Consider the following 16,670-nt stretch of genomic DNA (forward strand, 5'->3'; position numbering starts at 1 on the left):
GCTGGTTTTTGATATACATAATCTACAGTTTTTGTCTAGTATCCACTTTAAGGGCCCTAGGACACTAATTTGTCTCCTCAACACTGTTTAATGGGAGTTTTTTGTTACATAAACTTACCCGAAATGGAGCCGCATGAATCCACTATTGCACAGATTAAACTGCCACTGGATAATAATATACTTTTTATAAAAAAATCAAATTCGTTATTAAAAATAAACCATAATTAACACTGATACAGAACTATTTTTATGCGGAATATAAAAAATTAGTAACGTTTTTGAGGAATTTTTGAAAATATAAAGGTTAATTTCTAATTAAGTTTTAAAAAGTTGCCATTTTTTTAAAATTAATCGTATAATATCTATAAAAACTTACATTTTACTCGTGAAAGGTTTAAAATTACATCTAAAAATTGTTTTATCCTGAAATTTGTACATAAAATTCATTACCTTTTGTTTTTTTTATAAATAAAACAATATTTAACACAAAAATAATGCATATAACAAAAATTTCAGTTTAACAAACCCTTTCCGATGGCAAATGGACCATAACTCGACCTTTCGAAATGACCTTTTGGATCAATTCTTTAATCCTTCCTCATTTCCTCTAAGGTTAAAGGGTTCCATTCATTACTAAATCACACACACCACTAATTTTTCCCATTTGTGTGGATCAGAAAGATGAACTGACTTGTATGAAGGGATCCAATTACATCAAAGCACAAAATAAAAACATAATTAACTTCAAAATTATTCCTTTTAGTCCCCCTCGAAGGTCGAATTTAAAAAAAAATGAACACGTGATAGGAGGATTCAGCTGTACAAGTTAGCCAATAAGAGATTTGACTATTGAAACCACCCCTCTGTTGGGTAGTTCTGTACTTGTTCTCATCCCCTCCTACTTTTTCAGGCGTCTTTATGCAAATTCGGTTATATTTTAAGAAAAATATCCTTTATTTTTCTTAAATTTATTCATTTTTCTTTGTTAATTACGTCGTTGATAGCAACCCTTTCTGATAAGTTGAACCTAATTTTGTTAATCCATCCCTCACTAATCCAAGTTAATCTTATAGGATAGTTGAAAAGGTAATCTCATTTACGACGGACCGACTGACGGTCGGACGATACACCAAATGTATTAAGTGAATCGTTTATAATGGAATTTATATGGATTTAACGATTGAATTCGTTCGGAATTAATGCAATTTTCGCTAATTTCCATCACTTAGAACAATATTGTAACAGAGTGGCTTGTAATAAATCAAGTTTCTTAACAATCTACGTCACAGAAGGGGGTTAATTGTTATAATTACGTTATTAAAATCTTCCTTTCCAAATTTAGAACGTATCTGAGCGGTTTTTGTTTTGGGAAATTTACTCTATAAGGCCTTATAGGTTTGTGTTTGTAGGCCCTATTATAAGGCCAACAGACCTGAAATCACTTGTTACAAGGATCTAAAGAAACTCGATTTCTGTACACGTGTATATAAATTAACACTAGAAAGCGCAATTCTAAATTTAAGACCTTATTTTAATAGCCTGAGGCCTTATATATTTTTTTGTTTAACAAGGAGCATAAAACACCTTTAAACATACACAAAACTTTTATTGATTCTATTGAATACATAGGAAAGTATTTTTCAATTGTATTGCAAATATTTTTTTTTATATTAAAAAATACAAGATCAATAACTCTTTATGGAAGGAATTTTCGTAAGTAGTTGCAGAAAACACCCCGAAGAGATGAGGATAAATACGTGAAAGAGGATGATGAGGACAACGATGATGATCTTCATGCAGGATGATGAATCGGATAGGCGCAGTAAGTAGATATACAATCGTTGTAAGGCATTTGAGGCGGATGATGATAAGTTTGATTCATTTTAAACTGAACGGATGATAATGGCATGTCCCTCCTGGAGCAGTTTGGATGATTTTCTCTGATATTTTCGTTGGAATTTTTAATTTTTCTGCAAGAAAAAAGTATTGTTTTCTGTTTTGTAAAACGAAACCTTTCTATAGTTTATCTATGACTCATCGTAATTGAATTTAAACAAAACCTTAAACGTCGAATCACCCTTCAAGTGTATCATAACAATTAAATGCGTGTTTTGGTTCACTTCAGTTCAGTTTATGATACTTTGTAACTTTATATTGTTAATTGTTATTACTAACACTTGACTAAAGTAGGCAAATTCCATTTGTTCTGTCTGCCAATACTTCAAATTATTCATACATTATAAAATTTAGGATGTTGCGTTGCAAATTAAGCCCTACGCCAATTAATTTTGTGCCCTTCAACAGTGTAAGATCGTTCGATTAACAAGATCTTTTAGGGAATAAAATTGGAGTTTTAGGGTTGAATAAATGGCATATTGTAAGGTTAAAAACGTAGGGATTTTATTAACAAGGGCAAATATTACTAGAAAGAAGAATGTAAGGATTTTGCTTTGTTTAAACGAAGTTAGTGTAGAGATTTCTCTTTTAATAAGGAGATTTTTAGGGTAAAAAAATTAGGATTTTGCTTTATTAACGGAGGCTAAAATTATTACCTTATAGGGTAAAAAAGATACGGCTTTCTGCGTTGGTAAGGACGGAAATCGGTGCTTTTAGGGTGGGTTTTTCTCTGTAGGGAGAAAAATATATCTTTGTGACGTGTCTTAATATGTAGGTGATACCTGTGTATATAAATGGAAATAAATACAGAAGGTATTGTTTAGATATAATAGAAATGATGCGAGCGTTTTGTTTGAATGTCACTAACCTTTTTATACACGAGATTCCATCTCTTGTTTAACAAACTTTGAACCGATTACAGTTTATATTCGTTTTGTATTACAAGTATGAGAAAGATTTGTCAATTGCTCATTTTAAATAAGTATTTCACTACTTTTCACCTCGAAAAAAATCAATCATTTTGGCATTTTAAAATGGAAGAGCCTGGTTAGAAACGTCAGAAAAGGCGAAGAAAGTGAAAGGGGCTGAGAATTTGGTGGAAAATCTATAGAAAGATGAAAATTGTTTATGTAAAAATGTTTTGAGTTGGAGGAAAGTGAAAAAAGGGAGCTTTTTATATACCTTTCTTGCTTTCAAACTCATTGTTTCGCTATTGAAAGAGGTTCCCCAGACCTTCTAAATTACTCTCATCCTGTCTGCTACGACCGCATTTATTCTAACAAAGACCCCCCTTCGATTTTCAACGTTTAACATACTTCTTACGCCATTGAATATAGACTGTTATCTAAGTATACAAGCGAGGTGCTCGTATACATAACCCCCCTTTCCACCTTTCTTTGCCTTCCATTGTAACTTCTCTCCATTGGTCCGTACTTGGATACTTGACAGCATTTCTTTTAGTCAAAACTCTACCATTATCCTTCGAAGATCCTGTGGAAGAATCCATAATTTTGTGGTGTGGATCTCTTGTCATCTATTTACTTTAAAAAGTCTATTATTTTCTAAAAAATTTTGAAGATTTCTAATTTATCCTGAGCATCTCGTCTTAAATTACCACAGATCGGGTTTCTGACTTTATATAGTGTTCTGTTAACAATCCTTCTCGTATAACGCCTTTGCTTAGTGTCATGTATGTTAAAGAGACTAATTTTTGCTAAATTTAGGACTCTTAAAGCACCAAATTTGCCACGTAATTGGGTAGGAAGGACGTCTTTAGTTCTAAATTCTACACGTTTTAAGGAATAAAAACACGAAAATTCACTAATTTAGGAGCGATAAAAGTTCGTTTCTGGCTTATAAACTGTATCCTTAATATTTTAAGGCTAAATGTCAACAAAAATACAGCCTTAAAGTGAAGCAACAACCCCTATAAATAGCCTGAAAGTGTCTAACTCAAAAGTATGGTTAAATAGGATCAGAAAATCAGGATCGGAGGATCCTAGAATTGAAAAATGTGACTTACGAATTGATCTTAGTGGTGCGATCTCTCTGCCTTCTGTTCTTGAACCAATTGCTGACCTGTGTTAGTGTTAATCCAGTTTTTTCTGACAAAACACTCTTCTCGTTAAGATTAGGATAATGATTTTGACGATAATATTCCTTCAGGATCTTCCTAGACTTCTCCTTAAAACAATAATTAATTTCGTCTCCGTCCCAAATAGTTCTAGGGAAAGGAAACTTCCTCCTTACACGGTACTTATCGACTGCTCCTAAGGATTTACCTTTTATGTACTCTGCCTCGTGATAATGAGCCTCGTGCCACCAATCCTGGAGCTTCTTGTGGTACCTAGGATCGAAGGTATTGTTTTCTAGGATAGAATACAGTTCCTTGTAGTTTCCTAGATGGTAGGCTACAGCAGCCTGCGCTCTAAGGATCGACTGATTGCATGTCTTGTTGGATGATTCGTTCAAACGTTGGGAGCAAAGAAAGTTCTTCAGCTGTTGAATCTCTCCTGATTCAAGGAGTACGTCACACACGCAGGATATTTGTTCCAATGAATAGGTAGAATTCGTTGCATAAGACAAATATTCGGGCATTTCTTGAGAAGGCTGCGAACAGACGAACGTTGCAAGAGGTTCGGACGTCATGTGCAACACCAGGTGATCTCTCTATATGACGGTTGCCATCTACCAATCGATGCGCTCCTACCGGGTGACGTCGCACTCCTCCCTTATAATTCGTCACGCTCGTGATTGACGTGTGGTATATAGAAAAGAAGGCTTATTTTGGGGTGGTGATTGGCAAAATGTTGTTTGTTACTTCCTCCTCGATGGTGCCACTCGAAAGTATATTGTAGTGTTCTTGATATTGGAAACTGTATATAATTTTCGATTGTGTCCTTCGATTGTGTGTCGCACCCTTTAAACGTGTTTTTACCTCTAAAAGTGGGCACAATTACACGAAAATTTCCTAAATTTATGACTTTTGTCTCGTGGATACTAACATCGATGGGTGCTCTTCATACAGGGATAGAACACATTAAACAGGATAATATGTAAAGTTAGACTTACATAATATATTGGTCACGAAAAATGCTTAACCTAAACACGAAACGAAGTGTTTATAACGCTAAAAATCCGTGTTTTCGTCGTATCATACGTAAGATTACACCACAAAAACACGTTCACTACTTAAAATACAGGGCAATAATATATGTATTTTCGCTTAATTTCTGAAGAAAATTCAATCAGTTTAAGCGACGACCGATGGCGAGGTGTACTTTAAAAAATGGAGTTCATCTCTGTCACCGTTTAACACACAAAAGAAGAATTCCCGAGCGAATGATAGAATCGATTGATAAATTCTCCCCCTCGACCGACCAATGGGAAGCGTTTAAACACCCTGGCACCCTCAGAAACCATTGTTTTAACAGGGGGCGAGAGATTTAATCTCGACCGTTACGTTCGTATGCCATCAACTTTAGTGTTAGACACCTCTGGAGTGGGTAATCTGTCGCGGACAAGAATAGAATTTCGGACTGAAGCCAAGGCGGTGAAAAGCACAACGTCGAGGACAATGGCGAGCTTTACAATCCCTGGTTCAATTTGTGTCCGTTCGCCACTTGACGCCCGGACTAGCACCTTTTTTCACACGTCCTCCTTTGTCCTCTTTCTTTTCTTTGGTCGCAAACAGTTCATTGTCGATAGGGATGTACTTTAGACTCCCCTGTCCGAAAGATTAAGTGGGAGGAGATGTCGTACCGGGGTTTGTGTTCCCCCATGGGTTCCACCCCGCAGGGGTGACCGAAAACGGATCTTGCACACGTTTTGAAGTTCCGCGCCACATTGCTTTGATGTCATTTCCGCTCTGTCGATTGCTCTGTTTCTTTGCTCGTCTTAGACGCTACCTGTACGTCCTCCACGCTTAACACGTCAACATTTTCGTAGATTCTTTGTGTTAAACTCTTTGGCAACTGTACAGATTCTATATCTAAATTGAAGTCGAATGCCTTCTCCGGGTTAAAGTCGTACTACGTACAGAAATGATGTACTTGTGGAGGCATTCGGACTCTTCTTCCAATCCTCACGCATCGTTTACGTATTCAAAATACGTATTAGAAAAGGTAGATTATGATTAGCTTTGTCTTTTAGATTTAAATTTTTATTTAATTATACTTATGCCTTCTCATATTTTGATGTAGAAGAATGAAATATTAGGTCTGTTCTGTTTGTTTTACCCGACTTTGTGGGGTCTGTTAAACTACTTCAAATCTACATTTCGATTGTTACGTGTTGCCGACGTATCACTGTACGTCAAAAACGTCATAAGTACGTAAAGATTGCTCGTTTTCGAGACATATTCAATAATAACAGTGGTGTTGGTGTTAAATCATAATTTTAATTATTAAAAAACGGAAACAAACTTTGAATTATAAATTTAAAGTTTAATATAGTAAGTAAAATTACACGAAGATCGGATCATTTGTAACGTCTTCAGAGTTCTGTGAAAAAATAGATTAAATTTAGAAGATTCTTAACCTACTGGCGCAGGTTTTGAGGCATTCCTCTTTGGTTCTGTAGTTGTTGCCGTTGCCACCGCATCCTCCGTAGACGAACTCTTTGCAGGTTTCACTTTCATCATCGTAGTAGTAACGACGGAATGACGCATAACATAAACCAGTTTCGGGTTCGGATGAGCAATCTACTGCAGCTGAGACAACTATGGCAAACAGATATTCAATCAGACTCGCGCCCATGCTCTTAATTATCCAAAAATCTCAACTCGTCATACCTTGGCAGGTGTCTTGGCATTCGTCTAAAGTTTCGAAATTGTTCTCGTTTCCTTGGCACCCACCGTAAATGAAAGATTCGCATCTACCGGATTTCTGATTGTAGTAGAATCTAGGAAAAGCTGCTCTGCAAGGACCAACTACTTTCTCCTGAAAACAGACTCCTCTGGGTTGACTCTCTTGAGTTTCTGTAGAAACACAGCGGTCGTTAGTAAATAGTCACTGTATGAAAACTATTGGTTTCGGTTAATAACAACAGTTAAGTAGTTTTACCTCCGCATTGTTTCTCGCATTCTTCAAAAAAGACGAAGTTGTTGTCGTTTCCTCCGCATCCTCCATAAATGAATTTCCTGCATCTTCCTTCAGTCTTATCGTAGTAGAAACGAGGCATGAAACCCAGGCATTTACCAGGTTCGACCGGTTGCTCGCAAACGGGAACATCAGCAAACTCGACTTCTATAATCAAAAATAACGGTTAAGAAGAAAAAGAGCTTTCGTGCATTTATGCGAAACAATAGAATTTACCTGGCTGGACGCATTTGCTTTCGCACGCCTCTTGACTCTCGAAGTTATTAGCGTTGCCACCGCACCCACCATAGATGAATTTCTCACATTTACGCGTTTTGGCGTTGTAATAATAACGTGGCATGTAAGCCAAGCACATTCCTGGTTCCGGCTTCAGGTGGCAATAAGCCACGGAATCCACAGAATATTCGGTTTCTTAATTTAAAATATCAAAAATGTGACTGGGAAATCTGGTCACGGCCACTCCAAGAACAGACGTGGTTCTTACCTCTGCAGTCTGCTAAGCATTCCTCTTCGGTTGCGTAGCTGTTAGCGTTCCCTCCGCATCCTCCGTAGACGAATTTCTTACAGGTGTCATCTTTGGGATCGTAGTAGAAACGAGGAAAGTAGCCGCGACACATACCCGTTTCGGGTTCTAGTCGACAGGACGGTTTGGCTGCAATGGAAAACGTTATACGTTTAAGGCGAGAAGCCAAATATACGAAGGAAAATGCAAAAAATCGTAATTACAAGCGTATGCGAGAGCGACGGTACACAGGATTACCAAGACCTTCATGTTTGTGATACTTGAAGTGGTGTGAGGCTATTTTCAGGAATCCTCTTTTATAGGAAGTAATTGAATTAATCTTCTTAGATATGAATTTCGGCTATCGTTTTATAGATTAACGTGTAAATTGTGTCTGACCAAACATCTGGTAGGTGCAAAGTTTATTTTTCGTGGCATATTTTGCATACACATCGTATTACCTAACTTGGCCGAGAAATGCGCAATTCTGAATCGGAGCTATGAAAGTTCCAAAAAAATTACTCCGGAGACTTCGAGAAATAGTTCGTAAAATATTAAAGAAATTTTAATTGCAATGGTCATAATACTCGTATGTTTTGCCAAATCACTTTGCATGAGAATTGTATTACAGAAATTCTGTAAGCAACTTTAGTTTAAAAATCGTACAATGAAAGAATCACGTTGTATATTTATATATATATATAAAGCGATTCAACAGTGTAGTTGGTGCTAATCCTCGACTAACTACTACTCTTCGATGTGGTAGTTGGTGGCGGATTCGCATCAACTACCACCGTTGAATGGCTTTATACACTCTGCCACTGGTAGACTCAGTTATTGAAAGGTCAAGGAGAAACCTTTCGTAACCTTTGACCCGGAAACTTTACATTTCTAATAAATCCCGGAACATTTTTTTTTTTGAATGACGTTACGTAAGACGTTACGTAATGCAGAAGGATTGGAAAATCGTCCATATCCGAGTTGTTTGTTTACTTATTCTCTTAATTAATGATAAGACGGATTATAATCTTCATTTTGCAACATATTACAAAACATATTATAGAAATTATCTATAAATTTTATACAAAATTCCGTAATACTTCCAGAGTTATCTCGATAATTCAAATAACGATAACCCGATAAATGTTGGAAAAAGTGTTAAATTCTCTAAAAATATAACAATTGAAACAAAAATTAGAACATTTCTAGAATTTCATAACGGAAGAATTAATATAACATAATTGGGCTGCTGTTTTCAAATTGCAGACCTACAGATTCCCACTGTCGGCTGCAGGGCCGGATCATCGAATAGACAAACGAGACAAATGTCTAGCTACTATTTAAATTAACAATATAAATATTATTGTCACAGAATGACACTGCTGCTACTAGATTTACAGACATTGCCAAAAACGTCCACAAGGGCATAGCGTTGTGCCTTGTGGACGTTTTTGGCAATGTCTGTAAATCTAGTAGCAGCAGTGTCATTCTGTGACAATAATATTTATATTGTTAATTTAAATAGTAGCTAGACATTTGTCTCGTTTGTCTATTCGATGATCCGGCCCTGGTCGGCTGTCCGTCCGTCCGTCCGTCCTTTCTTAGTCTCGAGAATGGATTTAGATGAAAATCAAACCAGATATGGAAAACTTATACCTGGGCCGGAAGTCACGTGGTTTTTAAAATTAAAATGATTCAAAAAAGCCCAGAATTGTGACAACGTGTCTATAAGGATAATCGTTAAAATGCAAAATTCTCTTGTTTGTGGAATAAACTCATTTAAAGGGGAATATTTTATAAGAGGCAATGTAAGGGGGAAGCTGACATATAGAGCCCCAAGTTATAAGGCATTATATTTTTCCCAGAGTATATACGGTCTTTGTTGGGTGTTATATAGACCTTAAGTTGAGTATTTACGTAGGATATACATAGGAAGCATTTATATTTGTACTGGGACCAATTATTAATCAACGTTATGGATTTAAAAAGTGCAGTTAAAACCAACACTTTGTTAATTTTGTTTTAATTATACGAGGTCTCAAAAGTAAGTGTACTAATTTTTTTTATTTCAAAATATACAAGAGTTACATCAAACTACAAACGATCTCCTTCATAGTACGATTCTTGGGAGGTCACACAGAGGTTCCAAAGTTTTTTCCACTGTCGCGAAATGACGACCTTTCAACTTGGATTTTATCTTAGGGAATAGGTAGAAGTCACACGGAGCTAGATCCGAGCTGTAGGGAGGTTTTGGGAGTGTGGGGATTTTTTCTCGGCTAACAGCTCTCGCCGTGTGAGCAGGCGCATTATCGTGGTGCAGCACCCAATCTTCCGCAATGTCTCTGCGGACTTGCTTGACCCGTTTTCGAAGCCGTTCCGAGACATCTTTGTAGAAGGCCTGATTGTCTGTCCTGAAGGTAAAAATTCTTTGTGCACAATTCCACGGCTGTCGAAAAAAAACGATAAGCATCGTCTTTACCCTGGATCTTTGTGCCATCTAAACACGTTGTTTCTGGATAAAGTGGCATCTCCATAAACTTCGGTTAAATCTGCAAATGTCTCGGTTGCAGATTTCTTGAGTTTCACACAAAACTTGATAGCGTACCGTTGTTCGAGATTTTTCTCTGTTTCAAACGTAACGATATGTTAAAACACTATATCTTACACAAACAGATTGTTCACGTTTGACTTAACCGATCGACTCGAAACAGGTCTAGACACACTGCTAAGATATCTAGCAACGTGAAAACACCAATTAATGTGTTAAGCTGCACACTCATTGAATAAAAAATTAGTACACTTACGTTCGGGACAGACCTTGTAAATACTTCTCATTCTTCCTTGCCTGACACCAAAAGAAAAACAAAAACTCGGTACCGAAAGGCGAGAAGTCACGTCATTTGTTATTTTAAAGTTTCTGCATTTTCGATAATCCGGCACTATGACTAATCTGGCTCACTCTGCGCAATGAGACCGGATTAGCGAGAGCCCGTTTTATTTTCTTCGAATTTTACATTCTTTAGTTACATTCATTCGCGAGTGTTGTGTTACGCAGGGTTTAACTTATAAGACGTTATATCGAATCTCGTGTTGAAATTTTAAAGCGTTTCTCAAATAGTAAATTTATAAAATACAGTTTCGTGAAAATAAAAATGGAGGAAATTACCAACTGGTGGTTTCCATGCCCATTTTTAACGGGTCCGTTAATCGTAAAAATAGCTAAACACACGCGAAAATAGGGTAGACTAGTTTCTTGGAGTTTTATCTCATTCCATTCTGTGCCTATTCTCCTGCTCAATTGGATAAAATGTGCTCATAAGAAAGGGATAAAATACATAGGACGTCCATAAAAAAAGAAACGTCTTATTTCATTTCTATGATTATTTTTACTTCAATGGATGTGGAATTTCCTGTTAAACATTAAGTACTATATAAAAATAAGAATTATCATCTTTACAATTGCAATTTAAAATGTTTGTAAGTGATTTAACCTGTTTTACGTCATTGCAAATGAAAAAGAAGCCGTAGGTTTTCGCTTTATTCCCCCATTTACGACGTTTACACGACTGATATACAACTATATTTTCTATTATATGTTAAGAATATCGTATTTATTTATTGTCGCCCATTATTGTGTTATATTTTGTGGCCAAAGCTGCGTATTTCGGGCACGTAGACTCAATTAATGACGTAGTTTGCAGAAAATAGGACGATAATTCTTGAATTTATATAACAATTCTCGCCTTTCATAGTGTGAAATTTACAAAAATTTTGATGTTACTATTAATTAATCGATAACCGAAATATTTTTAACTTTTAAAAGTGTTAATAACCGTTTTTAATCGTTGATTGGTTAGAAATATTACGTGATTATTTTGAAAATTCAAAAATAAGGTAATTTAACTACAATTCTGTTTAATGTTTTTCGAAAATGGAATTACAGTAGAGCATCGATTATCCGACTTAATTGGGGACTGGGGTTGGTCGGATAACCGAAAAGTATGAAAAAATACATTATTAGTATAGTGCATTAGGCCTGGTTTAAATACTAGCCTCCCTTTCATGGTCGAGCCAGTGCTGCCAGCTAAAACATGCAAAAATTTAACAAAAATAATATTAAACTAGCGAAGACATAACCAAATATTGTAGCGCCACATCACTAGCGGACATTTGAATTTGCCGACTAGAACGCGTTCGGTTAATCGTAGGTCGGATAATCGATGCTCTACTGTATTTCAACAGTGTTTGCGGTTTATCTTAACTTTAATGTAGATAATAAACAATAATGACAAATAAATTAATATTTAAAATTAAAATTTATTCTTTACTTTAATCATTTTCTCGTGTAGTCTTCAGTGTTGACTAGACAGAAGATTCTCAGAATTCTAAAACAAGATAATCTCGTTATTATAACACGATTAAATGTCTCATTGATTCGTAAGGCAAATATACTTACAGGCACAGGCTTCGAGACAGTCCTTTTCGGTTTTGTAGTTGTTTCCATTGCCTTGGCAACCACCATAGACGAACTCTTTGCAAGTTTGGCTGTTTCTGTCGTAGAAATAACGACGGAAGTAAGCGAGGCAGGGACCCGTTTCGGGTGCCGACGAGCAATCTACTTCAGCCGAGAAAACTATGGCATACAAAAATATTAATCTGTATTGCGCGAATGCCCAGAGAACAGTAAAAACTTTTAAAATATACCTTGGCAGGTGTCTTGGCATTCGTCTAAAGTTTCGAAATTGTTCTCGTTTCCTTGGCACCCACCGTAAATGAAAGATTCGCATCTACCGGATTTTTGATTGTAGTAGAATCTAGGAAAAGCTGCTCTGCAAGGACCAACTACTTTCTCCTGAAAACAGACTCCGCTGGGTTGACTCTCCTGGGTTTCTGTAGGAACACAGCAGTCCTTAGATGTAATTTTAATAAACCAAGTAGATAAAGGACACTTACTGCAGGTAGTTTCGCAGTCTTCTACAGTTTGGAAGTTGTTGTCGTTGCCCTTGCATCCACCGTAGACGAACTTTTTGCATTCTCCTTTCTCTCCGTCGTAGTAATAACGTGGGAAGTATCCGCGGCAGGGTCCGGTTTCGGGTTTCTGTTGGCACGTGGATTCATAGTATTGGACTGTAAGCAAAGTCAGTATCTTGGTGTGAAAACTATCGGTTCAGTTATAAATAAGAAAATGAGAATTTTTACCTCCGCACTGTTGTTCGCATTCCTCCAGAGTACGGAAATTATTTTCGTTGCCTCCGCATCCTCCATAAATGAACTCCTTACATTTTCCTTCAGTCTTATCGTAGTAGAAACGAGGCATGTAAGCGAGGCATTTACCAGGTTTTGCTGGCTGTTCGCAAACGGGAACATCAGCAAACTCGACTTCTATAATCAAAAATAACGGTTAAGAAGTAAAAGAGCTTTCGTGCATTTATGCGAAACAATAGAATTTACCTGGCTGAACGCATTTGCTTTCGCACGCCTCTTGGCTCTCGAAGTTATTAGCGTTGCCACCGCACCCACCATAGATGAATTTCTCACATTTACGCGTTTTGGCGTTGTAATAATAACGTGGCATGTAAGCCAAGCACATTCCTGGTTCCGGCTTCAGGTGGCAATAAGCCACGGAATCCACAGAATATTCGGTTTCTTAATTTAAAACATCAAAAGTGTGACTGGGAAATCTGGTCACGGCCACTCCAAGAACAGACGTGGTTCTTACCTCTGCAGTCTGCTAAACATTCCTCTTCGGTTGCGTAGCTGTTATCGTTTCCTCCGCATCCTCCGTAGACGAATTTCTTGCAGGTGTCATCTTTGGGATCGTAGTAGAAACGAGGAAAGTAGCCGCGACACAAACCCGTTTCGGGTTCTAGTCGACAGGACGGTTTGGCTGCAATGGAAAACGTTATACGTTTAAGGCGAGAAGCCAAATATACGAAGGAAAATGCAAAAAATTGTAATTACAAGCGTATGCGAGAGCAACGGTACACAGGATTAGCAAGAACTTCATGTTTGATCTACTCGAGAAGTAAGTGAAAGAGTGGATCACAGAGTAGGCTTTTATAGAGAATACCTTATTAAAGATATGATTTCTGTTATCGTTTTTTTAGATAAACGTGGAAACGATGTTTGAGTAAACATCTGTTGGAAACAAAAGTTACTTTTTTATGTTTATCTTTATTTTTAAAAATGTAATTTTTACATAATTGTTTATAATTCGTTTTCTTTGTAATCAGCTTGTTGCTAGATTTTAGTGAATCATTTTAGCATTTCGTATGAATAAAATTGTTGTTGGTGTTGCTATATTAACATAATAAAACAATAATAAATTAACGAAATTTGGCCAGGAGAAACATTGTAAATATTGAAATAGAATGGAACAGTTGCGAAAGTTGTACGTAGTTAAGATGTGAGGAAGGAAGTTATGTTTAATTAAAGATTTTCGCGAATGAATGAAGTTAGTACATGAATTTACATTAACATATAACAATTAACAATATTTCTAACGCTAATTCAAATAATGGAAATTGTAATTTAAATTAATGATTTTTATGAATTGATGCTGAAAGTATTTTTATTACTCGTTAACCATTGAAAAATATCTTATCGAAATATAAATTTTTAAAAATGATTTTTTCTATGATTAAAAAAAACGTGCTTATAAAGATAATACTTATCATCACCTGTTCCTTCACATTAAAGAATTAGGAATTAAGGTTATTTAATAATGTCTTGTAAACGATATAAATAACAAACTGATAATTTTTCGAATGAATTTAGTGTTTATAAAAGATTCTAATGTCTGTTTGTCTGTCCCGAACTCTTGTAATAATTCGTAAAATGCGGTTTTAGGCATTGTCAAGGAAAACGTAGTAACATTTTCCGCTTGCATTCTCATAGCCATGGCACAACTTAGATTCATTTTCAAGCTTTAATTCGTTACAGTTAATGATTATTTTAATCTAGAATGTCCGTTGAATGCAAGATATCAGATTGATAAGTTGTCAATACGGATATTCTTAAATAAAAACTAGTGTTCAAAACTAATAAAATTGTGTTTGGATCAAGGACCGCTGCGTGTGGGACCGGTTTTCAGGATTCCCAAGAATTGGGTTCTGGAATTCCCATACCAGAAATCCTAAAAGAATGTAGTTCGTGAGAACAATTAGAATAAGGTAACGTGTGCTACCAGTTTGCCTGGTACGGAGTAATTAGTTACTAACTTGTATCGAGTATTCGAGAACAAGTCGATTAACACCTGGATACATCCCTGATATGATTTCAACAGTCATGCTAACTGTCGAGTTTTGTTTTCTTTTGCCTTATATTACATCTAAATATTAACGTAAACGTATAAATGTAGTAATTAAAATACTTACCTGTTGTAAAACGTGTTCGAAAACTTCATGAGCAAATTAAACACAGTGGATTTTAACCAGGTGATACAATGCTAACATGAACGTTTCAGGCGAAGATTTGAATTTTAAAGTCTCTTGCAAAGAGCGTGGTTACAGACAGATTTCAAAATGTAGACATATTTGAAATTACAGTCTTCAGATTGAATTTTAGAATTGATTACATAAAGCCAATATGTGAGTAATTTTAAAGATTTATCCAACAGACAATAAGATGCACAATAGGGGTGTTCGGGAGCATCTTTCAGCATACCATTCTTAATTAAGACATGAACTGGCCTCCATCATACAATAATAGTGAGAATCATTATTAATAATAATTACTATTACATTGATAAATAATGGAAACCTTGTAGGCTATATTAATTATCAGTTAGTTCATAAATCGGGACTATGGATCCATTCGTAATCATAGCTTTTAGTAGAAGAGACGGATGGAATTAATGAGTTTTCTTGGAAATTAATGATGTTAAATGTATCTACATTGATCTGAAGACTTAATTCGAGTACTTGTTTCTATTCTTAATTACCACTAGATGGCGTATGTATGTATTAATTTTTCGGTAGTACTGTACTTTGTTAACAACTATTAAATGTGATTGAACAATAACCAAAAGTAGCCATTTTGGATCAAGGTTTCGTTATAAGCAGGTTTTTCAACCTGCTTATAACGAAACCTTGTAGTCTAGTATTGCTAAAATAATAAATTTAGAAGTTCAGGTGCAGTTGTTGGTATTTTAATGCAAACATCAAATTTAGCGCACGATATTTGTTTGCCTGGAAAATTTGCACTAAATCGAGTGTATACAATACATTGAAATATCTCATACAATAACAATTGTATAAAGCAATGGGATCTACATATGGCATTTGCAGTGTAAAATCCTACACTGACGCGTGCTTTCGCCATCTAGTGACGTTTATTGAAACAAATTTCTCTTTAATTTTAAATGTTAAAATTTTTTAAATAAATTTTATTTAAGAAAATCTTCTTAAAAGTTGAAAATTTTGTTAATTTAGTTTTATTAATATATTGTAATTATAACTTTTTAAAAAATTATTTAAAATTTCTTTTTAGATTAATTAATAAATTATAAAATTATTTTAGATTTACTTTTTTATTAATTTTATATATTTTAATTTTAATGTGTAAACATTTTAAACTTTTATTAACGATATAACGTATTAATTAATATTCCATCTAAAAGATGGCGTTACCTATTTATCGTCGTCCACAATTAATGACGCCATCTTTCTAAGTTCAACTTATTCAAGAAAAAAAATAATAATAATAAATCATTCTGTTAATTCCTAACTTTATACAATTAATAATTTCTTTAATAAATTGTTTTGTATTAATCAATTGATATAAGCGTTAATTACCAAATTCTTTTAGTAAAATTAATTATAAAAAGTGAACTGGTTAGAATTTAAATTTTTTTTTTTAACTGAAAACTCTATTTGTTACAAATATCACCAACAGATGGAGCCACTAATCTTTTTACTATTCTTATAATTTAACGCAAATATTTAATTATAAATTATTTTTATTACGATTCTGTTTAGAAATACGACGAAGTATTTCGTCATAATGTATTTTCAATATTTAAAATTTGAAATATTTTAAACAGTCCAATCAGATCATGCCGCAAGTTTAAATACACCCTTTCGTTTTGTCACATCAAACAGTAGGTTATATATACTTATGAGAAACACTTATTAGTAGAATTCTTTTTATGACTAAGAACTGTAAAGCGTTAA

At 35.1% G+C, this 16,670-nt stretch overlaps 2 protein-coding genes across 2 annotated transcripts in view; both read right to left on the bottom strand.

The window, feature by feature from the left end:
• The window catches only part of LOC136971653 (papilin-like), a 136,364-nt gene extending 122,786 nt beyond the window's left edge, over window positions 1-13,578 (bottom strand). The window contains exons 1-14 of the mRNA XM_067266122.1: window positions 13,459-13,578; window positions 13,217-13,384; window positions 12,949-13,143; window positions 12,697-12,879; window positions 12,451-12,624; window positions 12,202-12,387; window positions 11,950-12,130; window positions 9,779-9,908; window positions 7,722-7,794; window positions 7,480-7,647; window positions 7,212-7,406; window positions 6,960-7,142; window positions 6,689-6,874; window positions 6,424-6,616 (exon numbers count right to left, since the gene is read on the bottom strand). Coding sequence (XP_067122223.1) covers window positions 6,424-6,616; window positions 6,689-6,874; window positions 6,960-7,142; window positions 7,212-7,406; window positions 7,480-7,647; window positions 7,722-7,794; window positions 9,779-9,908; window positions 11,950-12,130; window positions 12,202-12,387; window positions 12,451-12,624; window positions 12,697-12,879; window positions 12,949-13,143; window positions 13,217-13,384; window positions 13,459-13,504 — 2,261 coding nt within the window. The 5' untranslated portion in view covers window positions 13,505-13,578. The remainder of the gene's footprint in view (window positions 1-6,423; window positions 6,617-6,688; window positions 6,875-6,959; window positions 7,143-7,211; window positions 7,407-7,479; window positions 7,648-7,721; window positions 7,795-9,778; window positions 9,909-11,949; window positions 12,131-12,201; window positions 12,388-12,450; window positions 12,625-12,696; window positions 12,880-12,948; window positions 13,144-13,216; window positions 13,385-13,458) is intronic.
• LOC136971536 (homeobox protein SIX6-like) lies at window positions 1,640-4,571 on the bottom strand. The gene is made up of 2 exons (XM_067266001.1): window positions 3,920-4,571; window positions 1,640-1,970 (listed from the first exon to the last, which is right to left on the bottom strand). Exons 1-2 carry the CDS (start codon window positions 4,543-4,545, stop codon window positions 1,793-1,795), a joined length of 804 nt encoding a protein of 267 aa, XP_067122102.1. The 5' UTR covers window positions 4,546-4,571; the 3' UTR covers window positions 1,640-1,792.
• Window positions 13,579-16,670: the final 3,092 nt, after the last annotated feature.

The sequence above is a fragment of the Centruroides vittatus genome, unplaced genomic scaffold (genome assembly GCF_030686945.1).
Source record: "Centruroides vittatus isolate TY-2023 unplaced genomic scaffold, ASM3068694v2 contig_1051, whole genome shotgun sequence".
Lineage (NCBI taxonomy): Eukaryota > Metazoa > Arthropoda > Arachnida > Scorpiones > Buthidae > Centruroides > Centruroides vittatus.